At 46.8% G+C, this 23577-nt stretch overlaps 1 protein-coding gene across 2 annotated transcripts in view; it reads right to left on the minus strand.

The window, feature by feature from the left end:
- DNAI3 (dynein axonemal intermediate chain 3) overlaps window positions 1-23577 on the minus strand; it is a 623392-nt gene that overhangs the window by 467445 nt on the left and 132370 nt on the right. For both annotated transcript variants that reach the window (XM_069232274.1, XM_069232273.1), the window contains exon 8: window positions 10598-10714. In XM_069232274.1, coding sequence (XP_069088375.1) covers window positions 10598-10714 — 117 coding nt within the window. The remainder of the gene's footprint in view (window positions 1-10597; window positions 10715-23577) is intronic.

Here is a 23577-nt window from a genome sequence, read left to right on the forward strand (position 1 = left end):
CTGACCTGTGCATTGGTGTGTGGCATGACGGTCCCTCATTGCCCAGAGGGGCTGTGGCAGCCGGGGCGCTTCCTGGGCACTGACTCTGGAGGTGGTCTCCTGACCAGTGACGACACTGCTGCCCTCCTGGGCACTGACTCTGGCGGTGGTCTCCTGACCAGTGACGACACTGCTGCCCTCCTGGGCACTGACTCTGGCGCTGGTCTCCTACGATACTCCTGCCCTCCTGGGCAATGACTCCGGCGGTGGTCTCCTGACCAGTGACGACGGTGCTGGCGGTGGCGTCCCGGACGCCGGGGAGGATGGCGCCCTTCTCCGCCATGCTGCTCTCACTAGACTGTGCAGACTTCTTCTGGCCCTTCACCACCTTCGGAGGAGTTACAGCTGACTCTGCAATCCCCCTGGGACCCTTGTGAGCAGTTTTGCCGCCAGGAGTCTTCACCATGTCCCGTCAGCCACTTTCCAACTTGAGATGCTTTACAGGGGGTGGACTGGCAGTGCTTTGGCTCCGTGTCACACTGCCTGCCCTGGTGGCCGGTGCACTCCACACATCTGTAATACGCACCACTGGTACTGGAGTCTTTTTGGCTGAGGCGCTACTACGGGACTTATGAATTGGAGGGGTGGGGATGGGGGCAAAGAGGTCAACGTTGCTGAGGGAGAGTTTATGACGAACACTGAGATGGGTAGCTGGAGGGGGTCTGGGAGTGGAGGAAGAGGAGGTGGTTGTAGGAGGTGTCACTTTAGGTGTTTTGGGTGCAGGTACTGGAGGCTGTCGTGAGGTGGATGGATGTTGGGCGTGTGGGTGCCCGCGTTTGTGTACTTTGGGAGGGGGCGTCACAGACACACTGGGAGAGGACACAGGGGACATGTAAATGGGAGTGGGGGTGGTGAGTGCAGGTGAGCGGGGTGTGGTGGTGGGTGTTCTGGTGCGAGTCCTAGTGCCTGTAGATGTAGTGCATGCAGGTGAGAGTGTGGATGACACTGGGAGGGAGGAGGGAGACGATGAGGAGGGGGACACAGTGGAGGCAGTGGATGTTGCTGTGTCTGTATGTGGGTGATGCTTGTGTGAGTGCCTGTGGGATGTGTGGTGCCTATGTTTGCCTGAGCTACTTTTGTGTGTTGAGGTGTGTGCATGCTTGTCTGATGGTGTGCTTGGGATGGGCTGGGGTACAGGGGATTGGGTCTGGGTGGAGGAAGTTGGAGGGGGGAGGCTAGACACAGGGACAATGGCTGCCATCAGTGCTGAGGACAAAGATTGCAGGGTTCGATGAAGGGCAGCCTGAATGCCCTCCAGGAATGCATTACCGTGTTGCAACTCCCTTTCTACACCCTGGATGGCATTCACAATGGTAGACTGCCCAACAGTGAGTGACCTGAGGAGGTCAATGGCCTCCTCACTGAGGGCAGCAAGGGTGACTGGGGCAGGGGTTGAGGTGCCTGGGGCGAAGGTGATGCCCACCCTCCTGGGTGAGCGGGCACGGGGCAAACGCTGAGGGTCTGATGAGAGGGCGGTGCTGGTAGGGGAGGTGGCGGCTGTACCTGTAGAAGTGTGGGGCACAGATGGTGCCGCCACCACAAGGGAGCTCCCATCGGCGGACGAGTCCGTGTCGCTGGTTGGTGATCCGGTGACTGACGTGAAGCTCCCCTTGCCCTCCGTCCCACTGGTGCATTCTGAGTCCGTGGTGTGGCCCTCCATGGCCATGTGGGATGCAGCTCCCTCGTGCTCCGGTGCCACTGTACCTCTGCCTGATGATGCTGATGCACAAAAGAACAGGGAGAGCAGAGCAAGGGGGGGGGGGGACAGAAGAAAGACAGGTTGAGTGCATGGCTTACCGCTACCGTTGGCGGACAAGACAGACACAGCAGCCACCTGCACTACGCCGTGCTCCTGGCCTCTACAGATACAATTCCTGGGATATGGCCTACTTCGCAATGGTGGACATCTGCACACATGGATGCCACAGGGGCATGTATACCTGTACTTGTCACTCTAGTGCGGTGGGGTGGAGTGCCACATGGCCTGCATTACGGAGGGACCTAGCCTATGTAAGTCGCCCTGGCCTAGGGAAACCCACAGCCCTCCTCCCACACCCAGACCCCTCAACTGCACGCAAAGTCCCCAGAATGAGGGTGTACTCACCCCCTTGTGTCTGCTGTGATGCCCTCAAGCGCCCATCCAACTCAGGGTAGGCCACTGCCAGGATCCGGAACATCAGGGGAGTCATGGGGCGACGGGCACCACTCCCACGTTGGGAGCCCATCCCCAGCTGAGCCTCCGCCGTCTTCTTGCTCCAGCGGCGAATGTCCTCCCATCTTTTCCGGCAGTGGGTGCCCCGTCTCTGGTGGACCCCCAGGGTCTGTACTTCCTTGGCGATGGCACGCCAAATGTCCTTCTTCTGGTGGGCGCTGACCTACATGACATGCACAGGGGAAGAAGAGAAGTCATTAGCAAGAGCACCGTCGAAGTGAGTGGCCCACATCCCTGCCCTTGCCATGTGGCACATGCATTCACAGTCCTTTATGTTCAGTGCACTCTGCCCCCTTCCCTTTTACAACCAGCCCTCTCCACCCAGGCATAGCCCATACATCGTGCTCCCTGTGTACTTACCTGTTGGTCTGGAGGACTGTAGAGTAGCGTGTACTGGGGGAGGACCCCATCCACGAGCTTCTCCAACTCCTGAGCAGTGAAGGCAGAGGCCCTTTCCCCAGACGCAGCAGCCATTGTCTCTTCCAGACCGAGGTCACAGCAGCACTTGCAGAGTGAAAATGACGGTCACGTCCGCAGCGGTGACGTCCGCGGCGGTGCGTCTCATCACCGCCGGCGCACTTCATCATTGGTTCCTGGGACCCATAGTGTCCAATGTTAACCAATGCAGCTTTGCGCCGCGGTCTTCGACCGCCTACCGCGACGGTGTACAACGCCAGCGCAGTTACCTCACATCCCATTGTCCCACTTTAGAGGTCAGGCAGCTGCCATTTCAGGGGCCCACATGGCTTAATTTGCAACTGCGTCACACATACCTAGGCCTACACTCGACACACATACAGGAAGATTTTTCTCTTTGGTGTCGTGTTCTGTGTATCTGTGGGTACATACCTGGGATTTGGTTGACTCTGTGGTCGCTGTTGTCCTTCCTAGGCACCGTCAGCTTGGACATTTGAGAAGATGGCGGAATCCTCCGGAGTACGGACCGCTGGTGGACCGGTTGACAATGGAGGAGCTACATTTACTCATCACCTACAGGTTTGACCGTGCCACTATCCAGGAACTATGAACCCAGTTGGAGCCAGACCTGATGTCACCAATCCGCCATCCCACAGGAATCCCCCCTCAAGTGCAGGTGCTGTCAGTGCTCCATTTCCTTGCAAGTGGATCGTTTCAGACTACAGTGGCCATGGCATCAGGGATGTCTCAGCCTATGTTTTAAACGTGTTGTCCAGAGTGTTGTCTGCCCTGCTGAAACACGTAAGGAGCTACATCGTTTTCCCTCAGGTGGAGGATTTGGCTACAGTGAAAGGTGACTTCTATGCCCTTGGACATATCCCCAACATCATAGGTGCTATTGATGGCACCCATGTAGCTCTGATCCCCCCACACAGGAGTGAACAGGTGTACAGCAACCGGAAGAGTTATCATTCCATGAATGTACAGATGGTATGTTTGGCAGACCAGTACATCTAGCAGGTAAATGCTATGTTCCCTGGCTCTGTGCATGACGCTTACATCCTGCGCAATAGCAGCATCCCTTATATGATGGGTCAACTCCAGAGGCACCGGGTGTGGCTATTGGGGGACTCTGGTTACCCCAACCTGTCCTGGCTATTGACTCCAGTGAGGAATCCCAGGACCAGGGCAGAGGAACGCTACAATGAGGCCCATGGGCGGACTAGGAGGGTGATCGAACGCACCTTCGGCCTCCTGAAGGCCAGGTTCAGGTGTCTGCATATGACAGGTGGTTCCCTATTCTACTCACCAAGGAAGGTGTGCCAGATCATCTTCGCCTGCTCGATGCTTCACAATCTTGCTTTGCAACGCCAGGTGCCTTTTCTGCAGGAGGATTGTCCAGATGGCGGTGTTGTGGCAGCTGTGGAGCCTGTGGACAGTGATGAGGAGGACGCTGAGGAAGAAGACATAGACAACAGGGAGTCTGTCCTACAGCAATATTTCCAGTGACACACAGGTGAGAACAGTTTTGTTTTTACCATTACATTCACTTTCACACTTCTACCTCTATCCTGTCTGTCAGTTCATTGCAGTATTTGGTCACTGAGTTGCACCTTTCCATTACGTTTTCACAGGTGTGGTTAGCAACGCGTGTCATCTGCTTGCATCCTTCAAGGACTTGTGATGTGTGACATAGGTATGTTGGCTTTACAATTGGAAAACGCATGTTGACACTGTCATTGATTATACATATTTACCAAATCACAGACTGACTCCAGATTGTTTTGTGGTTCAAGGGTGTTTATTTCAGTGCTCAAAAATGGAGGGGGGGTAGTAATATGGTGATGGGGGACGGTGGAGGAATGTCCATGGCAGAGTCCAGTCCATTAGTCACACAGGTGCACTGCCCATATGGGCATAGGAAGTGGAGCTGGGGCAGTTCCAATCGGGACAGGGTAACAAAGTGAGACAGTGGGAGGACAATCAGGTTGGTCTCATTTCCTGGCGGGGGTCTTGCCATCTTGCTCTGTCCTGTTCCTGGATCTCAGGGACCACTTGCGGGGTGGTTTTCCATCTGCAGGGGGTGGGGTGCTGGTGTGGTGGTCCTGTGGCGGGGCGTCCTGTCCACTAGCGCCGGCGGAGGTGGTGGCCAGTTCATCGTCCATGCTAGTGTCAGGGGCCCCTTGGAGTGCCACGGTGTCCCTCATGGTCTTTTGTATGTCCTTCAGCACCCCTACGATGGTGCCCAGGGCGGAGCTGATGGTTCTGAGCTCCTCCCTGAACCCCAAATACAGTTCGTCCTGCATGCGCTGGGTCTCCTGAAACTTTGCCAGGACCGTCGCCATCGTCTCCTGGGAGTGGTGGTAGGCTCCCATGATGGAGGAGAGGGCCTCGTGGAGGGTGGGTTCCCTTGGCCTGTCCGCCCCCTGTCGCACAGCAGCCCTCCCAGTTCCCCTGTGTTCCTGTGCCTCCGTCCCCTGGACCGTGTGCCCACTACCACTGCCCCAGGTCCCTGTTGTAGTTGGGGTGGTGGGTTATCCTGGGTTCCCTGTAATGGTGGACACACCGCTGATTGACGTGTCCTGGGTACGGAGGTATGGGCCCGCTGGGTGGGTGCTGTGCTGGTGTTACCAGAGGGTGGAAGGTCAGTGTTGGGCTGTGCCTGTGCAAGGGGAACCGACTGTCCCGAGGCCCACGATGGTCCGGGCTGGTCATCAGGATCCAGTAGGGCAGAGCTGCTGTCGTCACTGTGGGCCTCTTCTGTGGGTGGAGTGGAGTTGTCTGGACCCTCCGGTGTGGTGAGGTTCCGTAGTGGTCCTGCAGGGATATAAGAGCATGATTATTGCATGTGTGTGTGTAATGGTGTGCAATGGGTGGGTGTTTGTGTACCCCAGTGCAAGCATTCCTGTGTGTGGGTTTGTGTGATGATGGTTAGGGGGTTGTTATGGGTATGTGCAGTGAGCATGCTTTGGTGAGGGGTGACCATGCTTTGTATTTGCATGCGGGCTTGGTGTTGGGATGTGTGGTTTGTGTTATGCGTACATTAGTGAGGAGTTGTAGTGATAGGGGAGGGGGTGAGGGTGGGGGTGTGTGATGGCATGCAGGTAGGGTGGGGGATATGATAGTTGAGATTTAACTTACCAGTGTCCATTCCTTCACCGACTCCTCCGAGGCCCTCTGGATGCATGATGGTCAAGACTTGCTCCTCCCATGTTGTTAGTCGTGGGGGAGGAGGTGGGGATCCGCCGCCAGTCCGCTGTACCGCGATGTTGTGCCTGGAGACCACGGAACACACCTTCCCCCGTAGGTCGTTCCACCTCTTCCTGATGTCCTCCCGATTTCTTGGATGCTGTCCCACAGCGTTGACCCTGTCCACGATTCTTTGCCATAGCTCCATCTTCCTGGCTGTGGATGTGTGCTGCAACTGTGAGCCAAATAGCTGTGGCTCTACCCGTAGGATTTCCTCCACCATGACCCTGAGCTCCTCCTCGGAAAACCGAGGGTGTCTTTGGCGTAACATGGGGTGGTGTGGGTGATGTGTGGGGTGGTGTAAGTGTTGATGTGTGTGTTGATGTGTAGTGGTGTGTGGTGTTTTGTGCGTGTAATCTTGTATGGGTGATGGTGTTGTGTGTCTCTGTGTGGTGGGGTTCTCAGTTGCTGTGCTCTCTGTCTCTCTGGCCTTTGTTCGTGAATTCTGGTCATAGGGGTTTGTGGGTGATGTGGGTGTGTGTTTTATATTGTGTTGGGTGTGTGGGAGTGTTGTTTGTATGTGTCTCAGGTGTGTGTATTTTGAATTGTCCAATGTGGCAGTGTTTTGGAGAGGTGTGTGTATATTGAGCGCGACTGCGTGGATTCGTGGGTCGTGATAGCATGGGCGTGTTTCTGTTGGCGTGATGGTGGAGGTTTTGTTTTCGCCAGTTTATCACTGACCTTTGGTGTGGCTGAATTTCGGCGGATTCCGAGATGTGTGTCATAATAGCTGTGGCGGAATTCCGCGGCGGTGTTTTGGCGGTCTTCTGCACGGCGGTAAGCACCTTTTATCGCCAATGTTGTAATGAGGGCCACAGTGAGTCAGACCAACGGATGGAAGCGCATTATTATCCGCCTAGAAACTGAGATTGTTCAGGTCTGTCACGGACTGGTTTCTGTAAGTTCTGATGTTCAATCACAATAATACATGAAGCTACTGTGTACGCACAGGACATTCTACTCACTTGGGGATTAGTTCAGGCCATGCTTTGACTATTTCCACCCCTTTACACACAGACCCCAGTTGTGTAACTCATCGTTCTGCCCCCCCATACACACACTGCTGCAAAAAGAGTGAAAATAAAATGGTAATAACATGATTTTATTACTGTTTTATTTCGTACTCTCTGCTAAATGGAGTGTGGGGGGGCGATTGGCAGCAATGAGGAGTGGCCCCTTTGTTTGAAATGCGCATGTGGGTTTGGCAGACTACCTTGCTACGGCCAAACTGACATGCACAATTCAAACCTCTCAACCCAGCTGTCTAAGAAAGTTTGGTTGGAGAGCAGACACAGGGCTACAGTGCCTTTAGAATTGCTGGGCCAGCCTGATCTAGCCAATTCTGATGCTTCACTCATGCTGCTTAACAGCAGGAAAGCAGCGTCTGGATTGGAAAAGGTAGTTGGCTTTCTGACGTCATCTTGGACTCGGAGGAGTCTGGAGCCCAGGAGTGGGGAGCATCGAGGATGTGCAGCAGGATAAGGTAAGTGAAAGTTTATTTTTCTCTTTTTTAATTGTTTTACTGTAATGTATTTTGTGTAATGTATGTAATGTAAATGTTTTTAGCACCCCACCGGTTTTTAATACCACCAACTTCCACTGACTGCCCCCAAACAAATCGTCCTGCACCACATGGCTCGCCACCCCTCTCCGACCCATTACAACCCTCCAAATTGGATCACAGAAGGGGCACCGGAAGGGGCAGTGGGGCACTAAAAACAACTCTAAAGGTAATGTCCAACAAGGCTTAAAGTGCTGTTTGAGGAGACAGTTCCTTGATGTGCAGGGGGGAGCCTCAGTACACCATAAACTTCCTTCTCTTTATTATTCAATTTATTATTCAATGTAGTAAACTATAAGTTCAATCTGTGTTGGTGCTCCATCTATCATTATTCATTTACATGAAGGTACATGCATTTTAAGTGGCTTTTGTCCATATAGTGGTCACTATCCTTTTTTTGTTGTTGGTGGTGTCTGCAGCTTACTTTCATTTCAGGGAGGGCCGCGTTAAAACATGTGAAGTGAGCATAGGAAAAACACAAAGTTTTGGCATTTTATACATGCAAGTGGTTCCTTTTTGAGAGGCATATGTGCGTGTGTCACTGTGTGGATGGATCGTGGTGAATGTGAGAATAATTCAGTATCTAAATGGTTGGATGGATGCGAGCATAGATGGACGAATGAACAAGTACATGGGAAACTAATGGGTAAAATCATGGATGAATGATTGACCATGGGAGTTGATGGATGGATGAATGAATGGGTGAATGCACGACTGGACTAATGGGTGGGTGAGTAAGTACAGAGACAGATGTAGGCAAGTCACATGGATCTTGGAGCAGAGAGCAGAGAGTAATAGCGATGTGAGAAAAATGTCTGTAATTATCCATAGAATGCAAGTGCAAGCATCACACATCATGGCTGTGTCTGCAATAAAGTGGCCTTTAAGAAAACAGAAATTGGCAGTTAAATGTACAGATAGCCTTACTTGAAACACCTGGTCCTCACAGAATGCTTCACGACTGTCAGTGAAGTTGAGTTGGTTTGAGGGTTTTAGATATGGCATTTGTATAAAAAATAGAACATTGTCAGGTTGAGTGCTGCACTGAAGACAATGGCGAGCCAGAGGTCCAACACAAACCTCGTGAACCAACATTTCTGTTTTTCTCTTTCGGTTTCCTCTGTTTAATTTAGAACAATCTGCCTTCAGTGAGTGGAATGTTCTAATGGTTTTATAGCCCTTATGCTCTGGATATACTCGTTTTTAAAGGCTATCTCACTCGTAAAATGTCCTTAGCATGTGACGCATGCCTATAACATTGGTATACAGTCCTTCAAAGCCCTCAGCGAGTATGTCTGCACAGGGGTGTCAGTTATTTGTTATAAAACTATATTTCTTAAAAACCTAAACTCTTAAGTGGTAGACTATAGTATTCACCCTAATAGCAAGCTCATACACAAAGGGCACAATTAAGTAGTCATCAATACATTATTTCTCTCCCTTTGTAGGTCAAAGCAATCCACAACATTTTGTAAAAAGAAGTCACACTTTCAAAAACCTAAACGTATACATGTACGGTTTATTTGAAGTAGTGTCAACAAATACACCAAAAGGAACAATCTCCCAAGGGCACAGTTCCACTTTGACGACGCATAAGGAGTCGCACTTAAACCTCAGATCCATTAACAGCTACACATACTCACGTTTCTACTCAACACTAACCCACTCTCACCTGCAATCCTGGCCATCTAAACCATGTTAATATACTGAGGGTATGATTCACATTTCTGAGGGTAATGTTAGCAGTGTTAGACAGTATTAGCTCAGAGGTGGATTAGGGGAAGGCTGCTGGTTTGAACCTTTTGGATCTGTCTGCATCTTTCAAAACGGTCTCACATAGCTTGATAATAAGGAGACAACAAGAGTCTGATGTTCACTCGAAAGCCATGCAGTGGTTTGGTTCTTTTTTTTTTAATAAAAGATCTTGGTCAGTCCAAATGGCCACTTTTAGGTCTATCCCTCAAAGGTCCAAATAATGGGTTCCACAGGGCTCTTCTGTTAGCACTACATTGTTGAATTTCTATGCCTCCTCCTTGGCGGGTATCGTCAAAGCTTGGGGCTTTCGGATCTGCTCCTATGCTGAAGATACTCGGCTTATTATTTCTACAGGGGAGAGACATAGGGAGACTCAGGATAATCTTTTCGGTTGTCTATCTGAAGTAGCTATCAGGATGCATTCACATTGTTAAAAACTTAACGGGGAGAAGACAGAGATGTTGCTCTTTGGTCGAACTCACAGTATTTTCATCCCTAGGTACTGCTCCAGAACCAAGATTAGCTAACAATCTTGGATTCTAACTAGATGAGGCAAGACCAGGTTAATGTCACTTGCGGCAAATGTTTTGGCCTGGTCGGATTACTGTATAAGATCTTCTAATATATTCAGGTGGAACGGCGAAGGACTGTTGTCTAGGCATTGATTATGAGTAGGCTGGAGTATGGCAATGCTCTATATCTGGGAATGGCTGTTTTTCAAGTTATTTGCTTACAGTCGATTCAAAATGTAGTGGTCAGGCTCATTCGTAACAGTGCCCAAAATAGCTCAGCCTCCCGCTGTCTAAGTTCACTGCATTATATATTATACGATACTGGGCCTGCTATTCTGTGTGGCCAAGTGGCTTTTTATAAGCCCACGCGAGCACTCCGCTCAGCAAACTGGTTAGCGCTAAGCACATTAAAAAAGCCAGAATGAATGGCCATTCTATTTCTTATCTAGCTGCCATTAATTACAACACTTTACCTATTGATTTTTGCCTGATTTTGGACCTTTTTATGTTTTGGAAAAGACTGAAAACGATATTCCTTTCATAATTGGATGTGAGGCTGGATGCAATGTGGCATATGATCTAGCACCGTAATATCCCTCTGGGGATGGCTGTTGCGCTCTTTAAATACTGTTAATAAATACATTCATTAAATATGTACGTGCTACTTAAGTCCTAAACATTGCTGATTTCATCTGGAACTTACAACTGTACATTGTATGATGCATAAGCAGACCCAGTTTTCAGAGTGTGTTATCTCCATACAATGTGAGCATTGACACCTGCAAAACAAATTCACTATTGCAGCCTAAAATTGTTTGAACATTTTCAACCTATTTAATACAAAGTATTTACCTTAAAGAAACAGAGTTGAGAAAATCCTTCAAAGACTTTGATGTCAAATGTTTCTTTTGGTCTTCATCTGGAAACTCCCGAGGTTCATACTGTGTGCTGGCATTTCTTGGGAACTTCCTAAATCAGTGGATCATATGTGAATACAATTATATGAATGTGCACAGCTTGTAATATTCTTCATTTCAGTGAAGGTTGATTGTATGATCTAGCCTATTAACGATCAATTAACGTAGATAATGGATGTTCTGGGAGACTGCAGAGTCTCAAGAAAGAACAATGTTGTGACTCACCAAACCCAGTGACTAAGGCTTAATTTCCTTTGTGAAAATACCATACATTCTAAGTTTCAGAAAATAATATACATTCCAAACCTGTGAGTGATGGCCCTTTCACATTTATCTAACTTGAAAATAGTATATGTCATTACTATAATATCAATTTGGAGGCAAATGTGTTAATTGTATATTGATCTGAGGGAAATTATATGTCATAATACTTTAGGGAATTCATCAGCAAATCAAGAGGATCTTTAATTTTGTAATATACAGGATAAGAGTGCAAGGTATTCCATTCCTCCCATCCTGTGTGTGCCCCAGTATAAAGTAACATTACCTGCATTTGTAACTTTAAGTAAACACCTGCTTATTGTAACTGCAGAAGTAACGTTCTATAGTGTGACCTTACTTTTGTTTCCAAGATGACACAAGAGGCCTGGATCAATGAAGGGCATATACTCCGGGAGCCCTTGCACGGATTTACCGTATTTTCCGGCGTATAAGACGACTTTTTAACCCCTGAAAATCTCCTCAAAAGTCGGGGGTCGTCTTATACGCCAGTATACGGCGTGCCGAAACTTCAGGGACAGGCGCCCTGTAGCTGAACCACCGTACGCTGCATTTGGAAATGAATTCCAAGCGTACGATGGGTTCCGCGTCCTCGCTGGCAGTTGTCTGGGCAGGCGCGTGTTTCTGCGCGTGCCCCAGGCTATTCAAAGCGCGCTATTACGGTACCATAGAAACAACATTTGTTTTCTGTTTTCTGTTTCTTTCTTCTCGCGCATGGCACATGTTAGGAGATTACCATATAGTAACGGCCATTTTGGATTGGGATATGACAATATTATAAAAAATATATATTTTGACCGCATTTAACTTTGGTTGCACTGCAGTTTCAACAATCTTAAATGTAATATTCATTCTCCGTGATTGGCTGGTTGTTGTATTATTGGTGATTCTGAGGGAAGGCAATCTGGTGAGCAGATACATGTGGTGGTGAATACAGTACAGCACAGCACCAGTACCAGTATCTGTACCAGTTCATACAGTACAGCACCAGTACATACAGTATACAAATGGCTAACAGACAAGACCCCATCCTGGCTCCACCAGCAAGAAGAAAGAAATATGAAGCCAGTTTCAAACTTAAAGTTGTAAACTTTGCCATGGAACATAATAACTGTGCTGCTGCAAGACAATATGGAGTAACAGAAAAGATGGTTCGGGACTGGAAAGCAAATGAAAAAGCATTAAGGAGTATGCCAAGGGGTAAGTGTGCATTAAGAAGAGGCACCCCACATTGGCCAGAACTCGAAAAACATGTAGCAGACATGGTGAATGAGCATCGCCAAAGTGGTTATATAGTGACACGAAATCAAATACGTTTGTTTGCCCATCAGTGGGCCAAATCTAACCCAGATCACAGCAACAGATTTAAAGCCACTGTATCCTGGTGTACTAGATTCTTTGAAAGGCATAGGGGGTCATTCTGACCCCGGCGGTCAGAGACCGCCGGGGCCAGGGTCGGCGGGAGCACCGCCGACAGACCGGCGGTGCCCCGCAGGGCATTCTGACCGCGGCGGTTCGGCCGCGGTCAGATGCGGGAAACCGGCGGTCTCCCGCCGGTTTCCCGCTGCCCTGCAGAATCCTCCATGGCGGCGGAGCGTGCTCCGCCGCCATGGGGATTCTGACACCCCCGACCTGCCAGGAACAGGATGGCGGTAGGGGGTGCCACGGGGCCCCTGGGGGCCCCTGCAGTGCCCATGCCAATGGCATGGGCACTGCAGGGTCCCCCGTAAGAGGGCCCCACAAAGTATTTCAGTGTCTGCTATGCAGACACTGAAATACGCGACGGGTGCCACTGCACCCGTCGCACCTTCCCACAACGCCGGCTCAATTCTGAGCCGGCGTCCTCGTGGGAAGGTTGATTTGCCCTGGGCTGGTGGGCGGCCTTTTGGCGGCCGCCCGCCAGCCCAGGGCAAATCCCAAAATACCCTCAGCGGTCTTTCGACCGCGGAGCGGTATTTTGGTGGGGGAACTTTGGCGGGCGGCCTCCGCCGCCCGCCGAAGTTAGAATCACCCCCATAATCTGGTACTGAGGCAAAAGATGAAAATTGCACAAAAATTACCTGCAGATCTTGAAGCCAAAGTAAATAGTTTCCATCGATATGTAATACAACAGCGCAATAAACATGGCTATGCGTTAAGTAGTATCGGAAATATGGATGAAACTCCAATGAATTTTGATATGGTTGGAAATAGAACTGTCCATCCAAAAGGTGCAAAAACAATTTTAATTAAAACAACAGGACATGAGAAGTCCAGTTTTACAGTGGTACTAGCATGCACAGCTGATGGTGCCAAACTGAGACCAATGATTATTTTTAAAAGAAAAACAATGCCGAAACTCAAGTTTCCTGTTGGTTGTTTTGTACATGTACATGAAAAAGGCTGGATGGATGAAGAAGGGGTAAAGCTATGGCTTGATAATGTATGGAGCAGGCGGCCAGGTGGACTTATTCAAAAACGTAGTCTACTGATGTGGGATATGTTCAGGGCTCATTTAACTCCCAGCACCAAGCAAAGGCTGGCAAGAATAAACACAGATGCAGCAGTTATTCCTGCAGGATTGACATCGTTGGTACAGCCACTGGATGTGTGCCTAAACAAGCCATTTAAAGATCGCATTTGAGAACAGTGGAATGAGTGGATGGTTAGCGGCGAAAAGTCATTCACAAAAGGAGGAAACATGCGTGCTCCACAGTTGGATGTTTTGTGCAAATTTGTCATAAAAGCCTGGAATGATATTGATGCAGAAACAGTAATCAAGTCTTTCAAGAAGTGTGGCATATCAAATTCATTAGATGGTATGGAGGACGACTACTTGTGGCAAGATGAAGAGAAAGCCGAAGATGAGACCACACCATCTGATACGGAATTAGATCCATACGATGACTGCCTTACAAATGTACCACAAGATGTAATTGATTTACTTATGATATCAGATGACGAACAGGAGGATTTTGAAGGCTTTTAAAGAGAAACTGTCAAGCCAGCCAGTCCTGTAAAAATAGCTTGGAGTTATGATGGGCGTTGCTGACTCCCCAGGATCTTGCCCGGCACTTGCTCTCTCTCTCTGTTTGTTTGTTATCTTCCTCCTATCATCTTCAGTTCCAGTTTGGTTGACAGCTTAGAAAACAAACAGCATGGCAGTTCCCATGGGTTTATTGTCTTATCCTTCCTTTCAGCTTTAGAGTGAATTAGGAAAAGTTTAATCCACTTGCACTGTTTTATGTTTACATGTTTGATGACAAACAGCCTTATGTTTATAAGTGACAGTTTTCCTACAACGTACCTGCATGTCATAAGCATTTGAATTAAAATTACCATATTAAAATCAAATCTGATGTTTTTTCATTTTTATTTGGTGTGCGTTGGAAGAGGGGTAGTCTTATAATGCGAGTATAGCCCACACCCTATATTTTAACAGGAAAAGTAGGGGGTCGTCTTATACGCCCAGTCGTCTTATACGCCGGAAAATACAGTATTTCTGGGCACCAGATTAAAAAAAACTGTCAGGCAAACTCAACAGAAATGTATGATGTGTCTAGAGCCTGGTGTACACCTGTTATTCCCAACCCCGCAAGACAGCATTGTCTGCAATGATGAGGTTCTGAGCGCATAGGATACATTAAAATACATTTTTCCATTCCTCTCTCATTTGGAAGGGGGTATTCCATGGCTTCACAGACTCCACAATGCCACAATTTTGGGGCGTCCTTCACATCATAGCACATCTCATCCAGGGGTGAAAAAGTATGATCACCTCACCCCCACCCTTAAAAAAAAAGTCCCATTTGTTAGAAATGGGGTCTTTGGTTGGCAGTCAGGTTAACCCCTGTCCAAGCAAGGACCCTCACTCTAGTCAAGTAAGTCACACACAATCCAAATTATCCTGTGCCCACCCTCTGGTAGCTTGGCACTGAGCAGTCAGGCTTAAATTAGAAGGCAGTGTGGAAAGTATTTGTGCAATAAATCATGCAATAACACAGTATAACAAAACAAAAACACACCACAGAGTGTTTAGAAAAATATAGGATATTTATCTGGTTAAATGCAGGTCAAAACGATAAAGATTTGATAAGTACCCTTTGAAATATCACTTTAGAAAAATGATAAAAAGAGTCTTTAGTTCTTAAAAAGCAACAAGTGTCTCTTGCAAGCACAAAGTACCTGGTTGGCGTCCAAATTATCTGCAAGGGGCCGCAGAGGAGGAGATGTGTGAAAACGGGAAGGTGTGCGTTGGTTTCTATGGGCGCACGCATACGATGCATCAATGTTTTTCCACAGGGCAAGGGCTTTGCGTTGATTTCCGGCACACAGGCTTGAATCCTCTTCGGGTTGCGGGGTATTTGGATGCTTTGGGGACGATGCAGAGAAATCCTGGGCGTGCAGGACAAAGTCAGAGGAGCTGTGTCGATCTGGTGGGCGATGTGGGGAAATTTCTGTTGCACGGCAGGCGCTGCATTGATTCTTCTCACAGGAAGTCGGGCTGTGTCATTCCAGTTCAGCTATGTGTCGATCCAGTGGGCTGTGTGTCAAAGTTCCGGTCGCAACGTTGGCGCTGCGTCTATCTCCACTCGGGGAGCCGGGCTGCGTCATTCCGGTTCGGCGCGCGGTGATTTTCTCACCGCGATGTAGGATGTGTGTCTTTTCTGGAAGGCTTTGCATCGAGTTTTCACCACACAAGGAGTTCTTTGCAGGATGAAGTCTTTTTGGCCCTGAGACTTCAAAGAACAGGAGGCAAGCTCTATCCAAGCCCTTGGAGAGCACTTCTCTGCAGAACCAGAGGGCAGCAGGGCAGCAGGGCAATAGTAGGGCAGCAGTCCTTTGCAGAAAAGCAGTCAGGTGAGTCTTTTGGGCAGCCAGGCAGTTCCTCTTAGCTGGTTGCAGGTTCATGTCCAGAAGGGTCTCTTGCAGAGTTTCTTTCCCAAGAAGTGTCTGAGTTGGTAGGGTCAGGAACCCTGCTTAAATACCCAAATGTGCCTTTGAGGTGGGGGAGACTTCAAAGAGTGGCTTAGAAGTGCACAAGGTCCAGTTTCAGTTCAATCCTGTCTGCTAGAGTCCCAGTAGGGGGTTTGGCAGTCCATTGTGTGAGGGCAGGTCACTGCCCTTTGACATGTAAGTGTCAGGCCCTTCACCTTCCCAGCCCAGGAAGACCCATTCAGTATGCAGATGTGTGCAGGTGTGATTGAGCATCCTGTGTTTGGGGTTGTCTGAGTGAAATGCACAGGGGAGCTGTCAACTAACCCAGCTAGACGTGGATTGTAAGGCACAGAAGGATTTAAGTGCAGAGAAATGCTCACTTTCTAAAAGTGGCATTTCTAAAATAGTAATATTAAATCCAAATTCACCAGTGAGCAGGATTTTGCATTACCATTATGGCCATACAAAATATGTCCTTGTTACTACTTTCAGATCAGAATCTACCACTCTAACAGTATATGAGGGTATCCCTAATGTTAGCCTATGAAATGAGCAGGCCTCACAGCAGTGTAAAACGAATTTAGAAGTTTTACACTACCAGGACATATAAACTACACAGGTCATGTCCTGCCTTTTACCTACATAGCACCCGGCCCTATGGGTTACCTAGGGCCTACATTAGGGGTGACTTATATGTAGAAAATTGAGAGTTTAAAGCTTGACCAGTACTTTTAAATGCCAAGTCGAATTGGCGGTGAAACTGCACATGCAGGCTCTGCAATGGCAGGCCTGATACATGGTTAGAGGGCTACGTATGTGGGTTGCACAATCAGTGCTGCAGACCACTAGTAGTCTTTAATTTACAGGCCCTGGGCACATGTAGTGCACATGACTATGGACTTACAGGTAAATTAAATAAGCCAATTGGGTATGAGCCATTGGCACCATATTTTAGGGAGAGAGTATATGCACTTTAGCACTGGTTAGCAGTGGTGAAGTGCGCAGAGTCCTAAAGCGAGCAAAAACAGAGTAAAAAAGTGGAGGGAGGCAGGCAAAAGGTTGAGGGTGACCACCCTAAGGCTGTCTGGTCTAACACCATTGTATGCACATTCCCCGTAATGAGGGTTTCTTCAAATTACGCTTAGAATGGCCAAGTAGCACAGTTAATAAAATCAGAGGCTGTGCGCATTTTTCTTAGCCATTAGTGCCCCTGCAAGGAGCCAGACACACTTCTGGTTGAAACTGTACACAACACGTGTGGGTGGTCCTACCATCCATAACAAGAAAGGCCTAAGAAAGGATGAGAAAGAAGATTGAATTAGGATGGTTTTGGGGATGTGAGTAGCTCGGTATTTGGGCCCAGGATCATCTGGCACTCAAAATAAACTACCAGCCACAGGCATTTCAGAAAACTATATACACTGGAGATTCTTGGGTAGTGTGGCTTATGTGGATGACACCAACCTTTGTTTGACAAATTATTTTTATCCATATTGTCCTGAAAACATAAAACATTGTTTCGAAACCAGACTTCCCTCTCAGTTCTATGATGGACAGTTCTGTAATTTGTGAAGATCATCAAAAGTACCACCACTCAGTGTTCCCAAAGGTCTACTGATAGAATGTGTGGGTGGGTTTACGGTCATGGACAGGAGCAGGCCAAAACTATGACTGAGTGAAGTCAATGTACTGTCAATGTGGTCTTCAGAAGAATATGGTTTTGGCCTGCACATGTCCCATACAATTTGCCCACTCAGACATGGGTGGTACTGTTTTTAATTAGGAGAACTATAGGGAAAGTTGCATTGTGGAACTTGGTGTTTTGCAAGGACTTCCAGAGTTTTACATCACACAAACATAAAGATATCGTGATTTATTTACAGATGCTCTGACATTTGCAGGGCATTCTGGATAATCAAATGTGACTAGATTTATGCAAGACAATCACCCTGGAATCGCCTTCATTTTCACTTTTTAGAAATCTCTACTTTTGACAAGTTTACCAGGATGTCGGCTAGCCCCAGGCACAAATACTGTAGGCATCCTTCATGTAAGTTTCCCCCCATCAAAAACATTTTCTCGTGTATGTGAACCCTGCACAAACCCATTGAACGCCCATGTATGTTATGTACATTCACACTTAGGAAGCCTAAAGGAACACAGTGGGGGAACCTGGAGGAAATTAACATGTTTTGAAAAAAAGGCTAAATATCTGATGAGTGTCATGCTCAGTGTGATCTTCGGCCCACAAGTCACAGTGAGAAAAGTACGGCACCCAGCTCTAGGAATCTTGGAATGTTTATATGCTAAAATCATATGGTTATGATATGCTTCCATGAAGCCCAGGTGTCAAACCTGTGACAAAAAGACAGGTACCATCAATGGTACTTAACTTTCAGTTCACCTCCTATTTTCTCAGATGCTCTGCACCCAGTTTTTCACCTGTACAAGTCAGAGCCCAGAAACAACCCATACCTGTCTGGCACCACCACACTAAGAAGACCCAAAGAAGCACATATTGGGGTCAAGCCTTAGCAAATATATATATATTCAGGTGTGAGGAATAGCGGAAGGAACTACTGTTTTGAAAAAAATATGCTAAAAATCTGACAGATGTCAAGTTCAGTGTTTTCTACCAGTCAGCCAGTCAGAGTAAGGAGAGACCTGACTAGCACCTGGCGAAAGATGTAGTTGACTAGATGTGGAATACATGTGGTTGAGGTATGTTTCCCTATTGCCCTGTGGTATATCCAAAAGACACATTCCCTGAACTGCCATTTCTGGCATTTCAATGTCAGTTGATTTAAATTTTCTTACATGCAGTGCACACAGTGTATACCTATCCACAAAAAAACAACACATCTACTACCCACCCCCCAGTCAGGTTGAGAATAAGAATACAGATGGATATCCAAAATGTTCTGGTACAGGGGAATCTGAAGGGAGTTACCATTTTTTGGAAAGATTTAATTTTCAGTGAGTTCTATCAGCCAGATAGTAAGAATAAAGAAGCTCTGGGTTGCACAAAAAGATTTCATAAGCTATATAGCATTAGCAAATATGTGTTCCCTAGCAGCATGTTTTTCCCAATCCAATTTTTTCGCATGCAGTTTTACCTCACTGTAGTATCACATGCAGAGAAATTGCAAGTGGAAAACATGTAATCGGACAGAAGGAATTGTTTCTTACCTGTAATCCTAGTTCTATGGAAATTTAAGATGTCCTGAAGGAGGAAGTCAAACGTTTAATATCCATAAGTGATTCTTTTGGATGTTTCTGCTCAATGTTCACTTGAATATTCTCGAATCATGAAGGATGGACTGCTGTGATCCTGAGATTCTGGAGATAACCCATTTCCAGATTCTTTGTGCATCCAGAGACAGATGACTGAATCTCACTCCTCCCTGTTTGTTCAGATAATGCATAGTCTTTGTATTGTCTGTTTAAACAAGGAGGGAGACTTTCATGAAGGATAGGAGGAAAGCCTTCAGGGCTAAATGCATTGCTCCCAACTTCAGTAGATTGACATGTTAGGACTGTTCTTTCGGAGACCGCAGGCCTTAAATCTGGAGGTGGTCAATGTGAGTGCCCCAACCCAACATGGGAGAAATCCGTCACTGTGGTTTGAGTTGTGATGTCTTGATGGAAATTCACATCTTTATAAGGTTCTCTGAGTGACACCACCAGTTGGGCAATTGTGTTGTGTGAGTTGTTAGGGTCATTTTGTCCTCCCAACTTCCTGAGGGTTGATCCCATTAATCCTACAGGCACTGTTGCAACGGCTTCATGTAAAGGCATGCATTCTGTGGCAGAAAAAAGCATGATGCCATTAATCCTAGAAGAGAGAATATTTGTCTTGCCACTGAATGGGCTATTGTCTTTAGATTGCGGCATTTCTGAATAGATGATTGTATCACCTCTGAAAGAAAAACTCTTGTGTGCACTGTGTTTAAGATCGCTCCCAGGAAGTGAATGGATTTACAAGGGCCGGGATGAGATTTCTAAAAATGTATATGTAGGCCCAGATCCCTGAGAGTCATAACCACAGTTCATAATTTTGGCACGCTTCTTGTAAATAACATGCCTTGATGCGTCTAGCTATGGGAAGACAACAGATTCTCATTTTCATGATTTGAACTGCATTGACTGCCATTTATTTGGAAAAAAGTCTGCAATGCAGATATGAGACAGGAAGGGGGAAACTTTGTATTGTTAGTGGTCTCTTCCAACCATGAAGCTCAGAAATTTTCAATGTTTCGAGGCTATCAGGAAGTGAAAATAGGCATCTTGCAGATCTATTGAGCATAGCCACTCCTCCTAATGGAGATGAAAGTAGATTTGATGGAATAAAGTATTCTAAGTGAACCAATGTGTTTGCCTTTTTAGGTCTAAAATGGGTTTCAACTTGTTTCTTTTTCACAAGGACGTAACAGGAAAAAATCCCCATTCTTTTGAAAGGAGTTGGGACTTTTTTCACCACATGTTTTTCCAGGAGGATGGAGACTTCCTGAAGTATTTTTTCCCAGAGTAGGAGGGATGATGTCTTTGGTGGTCTGGCTGGTGGAATATACTTGATTCTGAGACAGTATCTATCCTCTACAATATTCATAATCTTTTTGTCCCTGGTTATATTTCTCCACTCTTCCAGCTAAGATTGTATGCTTCCCCCTACTGGAGTTGGTAATGTAGGAGCGGGATAGGCACTCATTCCTAGCCGCCAGTGGTTGGTATAGTGTCCCGGGCAGATGTCTGCTGACCTCTTCTGCCTCTTGATTGATTCCCGTGCTGTTGATGCCTCTGCTGTGGCTTCCGTTACTGCTCTTGAGGCCATTGAGGGATTTGAACCTTCTAATGGAAATATCAGCTGTAATAGGGCCTTTTGGAATGTTCCCTATATTCTTTCTTCTCCAGTCCAACAGCCTGAAGTGTCAAGCTTAGTCTTCAAGTGAGACATCTCATCATCACCATGAGAGCTCAATAAAGTGGTCCCTGAAAACGAAAGGTTTACAGTTTGGTGCTGAGCTTCAGGTTTCTGTCCAGTGAGCCTAAGCCAGGAGGAGTGGCATAGCACAGTCTGTTGCAGTATGCATGGGCTGCTAGTGTGAAGGTATCAGCTGCAGCACTGATGATCTGGTTGGATACCATCATGTAATCATTGATAATCTCTTTGAAGTCTTGTCGTCTGTCTCTAGGAAGGTTTTCTATGAATTGCTCAATAGAGTCCCAGAGTGACCTGCCATATCTTCTAGGAAGGGCAGACATGCTCACAACTTTCATGGTGACAATAGGACTCCTGTACACTTTCCTGCTCACAGAATCTAGTTTCTTACTTTCCTTGTCAAGAGGAACAGTAGAAGAAAGGGCTGTGAAATGCTGTTTTTGGGCTTCAGAAATGATAAATAAGTCTGGTGTAGGGACTGTGCAAAGGAATAATGTTTCCTGACCAGGGGCGTAGCATGATCGGTAAGACTGGAGGGGTGCAAGCTTCAAATTTCTGACAATCATACTGACATATCATGTTAATCATATAAGAAGCAGCACGTAAGTATTTAAAAATCCCAGATTAAATCTGACAGTCACCTCCTAATACCCAAATGAAAGCTCCTGTACCCAACTATTTATTAGATCATACATTTATTAGGGGGGTGTAATGCCCCAGATACCCCTCCCACCCACTGGAACTACACCCTTAATCCTGACCTGGAGGTCTATATCTTTTCTGTAGGCAAAATGGTGCAGCCTTACCCGATGCTGTAGTTAAGAGTAATTCCATGGCTAGTACCCAGAGACCTGGGATTAGATGAAGCAATGGTCTGGAGACGGACAGTTGGTGCAATGTCTCAAATATGAGTGATGCAGTTGCTGTGGTAGTCAGCAAGTCAATTTTTAAATTAGTTTGCACCTTTTATAAGGACATTCTGGAAAATACTATTATCTTCGTCAGGAAAGATCCTAGCTGGTGTTGGATTTGATAGTGTATAGAAATACAGACCAGAAAATGAGGCTGTGTGATAAGACCTTGAAGATCTTGATCGGGATGGAGAATCCCATCTTTCTCTGGAGCATGAACATCTTGGAGATGTTGAGAGATGCTGACATTGTGGTTTTGACCTTGTTCTCAACCTAGACCTGTTGCTGTAAGGTCTGGTTTGACATGACCAAGATCTAGGTCACTTAGGAGAAGGAGCCACTAGTTGGCTGGCAGGTTTGGTGGCAGAACTACAACTAAATTTACTGGTTGTGGAAGAAGTAGAGGAGTTAAAGAATCCAACGTAACTGGCGGGAGAGTAGAAGGCAAGGGAGGTGGAGCATCCAGTATTATAACTAGGAGAGTCCATAAAGATGGAGAACAGGCTCTGGAGTACTCAGAATCTGATTCAAATGGAAGTCTGCGAGATTTCACGTGTGCAAGATATTCCACCACCTTGGCCTGTGAAGTAACATGATGTCTTGAAGTCGAACCATGTCTGGACATTGATGTTCTTGACGTTGACCGATGTCTCGATGCAATGCACCTCACGACATCGACCGTGCCCTCTTCCTCAACATCGAACCAACCCTTGACGGTAAGCAAATAGGATCTGCACCTCTTTGCAAAGTCAGTGTCCTCCATGTTGTACTGGGATTTCGTTTCTCCCCGGATCTTCTCCTTTTGGATCTCCCTGTGCGGGGGTCCTCAGAGGGTGAGATAGAGGCACTGGTAGAGGGAACAGTCTCCCTTCAGATCTCTTCAGCCAGGGACTCTTGCCTTCTCCAGTGCTTCACTTGACCATGCAAGTGAATCTTCTCTAACTCCCTCAAAGTATGTCTGGAGAGGGTTCTGCAGTGGCAACATGTCTTGGAGTAATAAGAATATGACAGAGTATACAGATCCTGTGCAGGTCTGTTTTTGTCACCTTTCTGCCACATTGTGGGCAATTCACAAAAAGAGATGGCATTCAGCAAAAAAATAGAAATATTTCCTGTCAGGAAAACATCAGAAAATGCTCTTCACCCTAAAGGATGCTGAGTAAACCACTTTTGAAAAAGTTTCTGAAGAAAACATTAAGTAAAAAAGTATGAAAAAGGTCGGACTCTGCTCCAGGAAACACTTAGCAGGAGCCAGAAAAAAGAACTGATTAACTGCCACCGACAGGGCATGATGGGACACCGGCAGTTATGGTGCCCTTAAAGGTGTAGTATTCTATTGTCATTGTTTCAATGCTGCAGCCTATACCTTTACATTGCCTTATACTGCCCTATCATTCACCTTAAAAGAAGTAAAAATAATTTGCGAAGGACATTTTAAAAAGGTCACTATTACTTTTTTATAGTAGCGCTTAACGGCTTTGTGATTATATTCCATCTTTTAAAATAAATTAATGGACTTGGCAATATAGCCTGTCTTAAGGCTGGAAAGTTTTACATTTTTGTCATGTGCACCTTTTGGCCTTTCTGAGATAAGGCAAAGACACTGTTAATATATGACTTTCAAAGAACTGTTCCGGGGTCCTCGCACAGAGATGGGACTTTCCAGTGTTTATGATTATTAGTTCAGATCCCCTTAGAGGGAACAAAATTAACGGATGAAAATATGAGTTATTTGTGCTCCTTCTGACTGTAATCAAAGCCAGTAGAAAAACTATATAGTCCCGAATCTGTGCTAATATTGTACATAATTTATTATGGAGACTAAGGTATATAGAGCTCGGCAGACGGGTTACTCCGTCACAACAGTGA

Source organism: Pleurodeles waltl, chromosome 4_2 (assembly GCF_031143425.1).
Source record: "Pleurodeles waltl isolate 20211129_DDA chromosome 4_2, aPleWal1.hap1.20221129, whole genome shotgun sequence".
Taxonomy (NCBI): Eukaryota; Metazoa; Chordata; class Amphibia; order Caudata; family Salamandridae; genus Pleurodeles; species Pleurodeles waltl.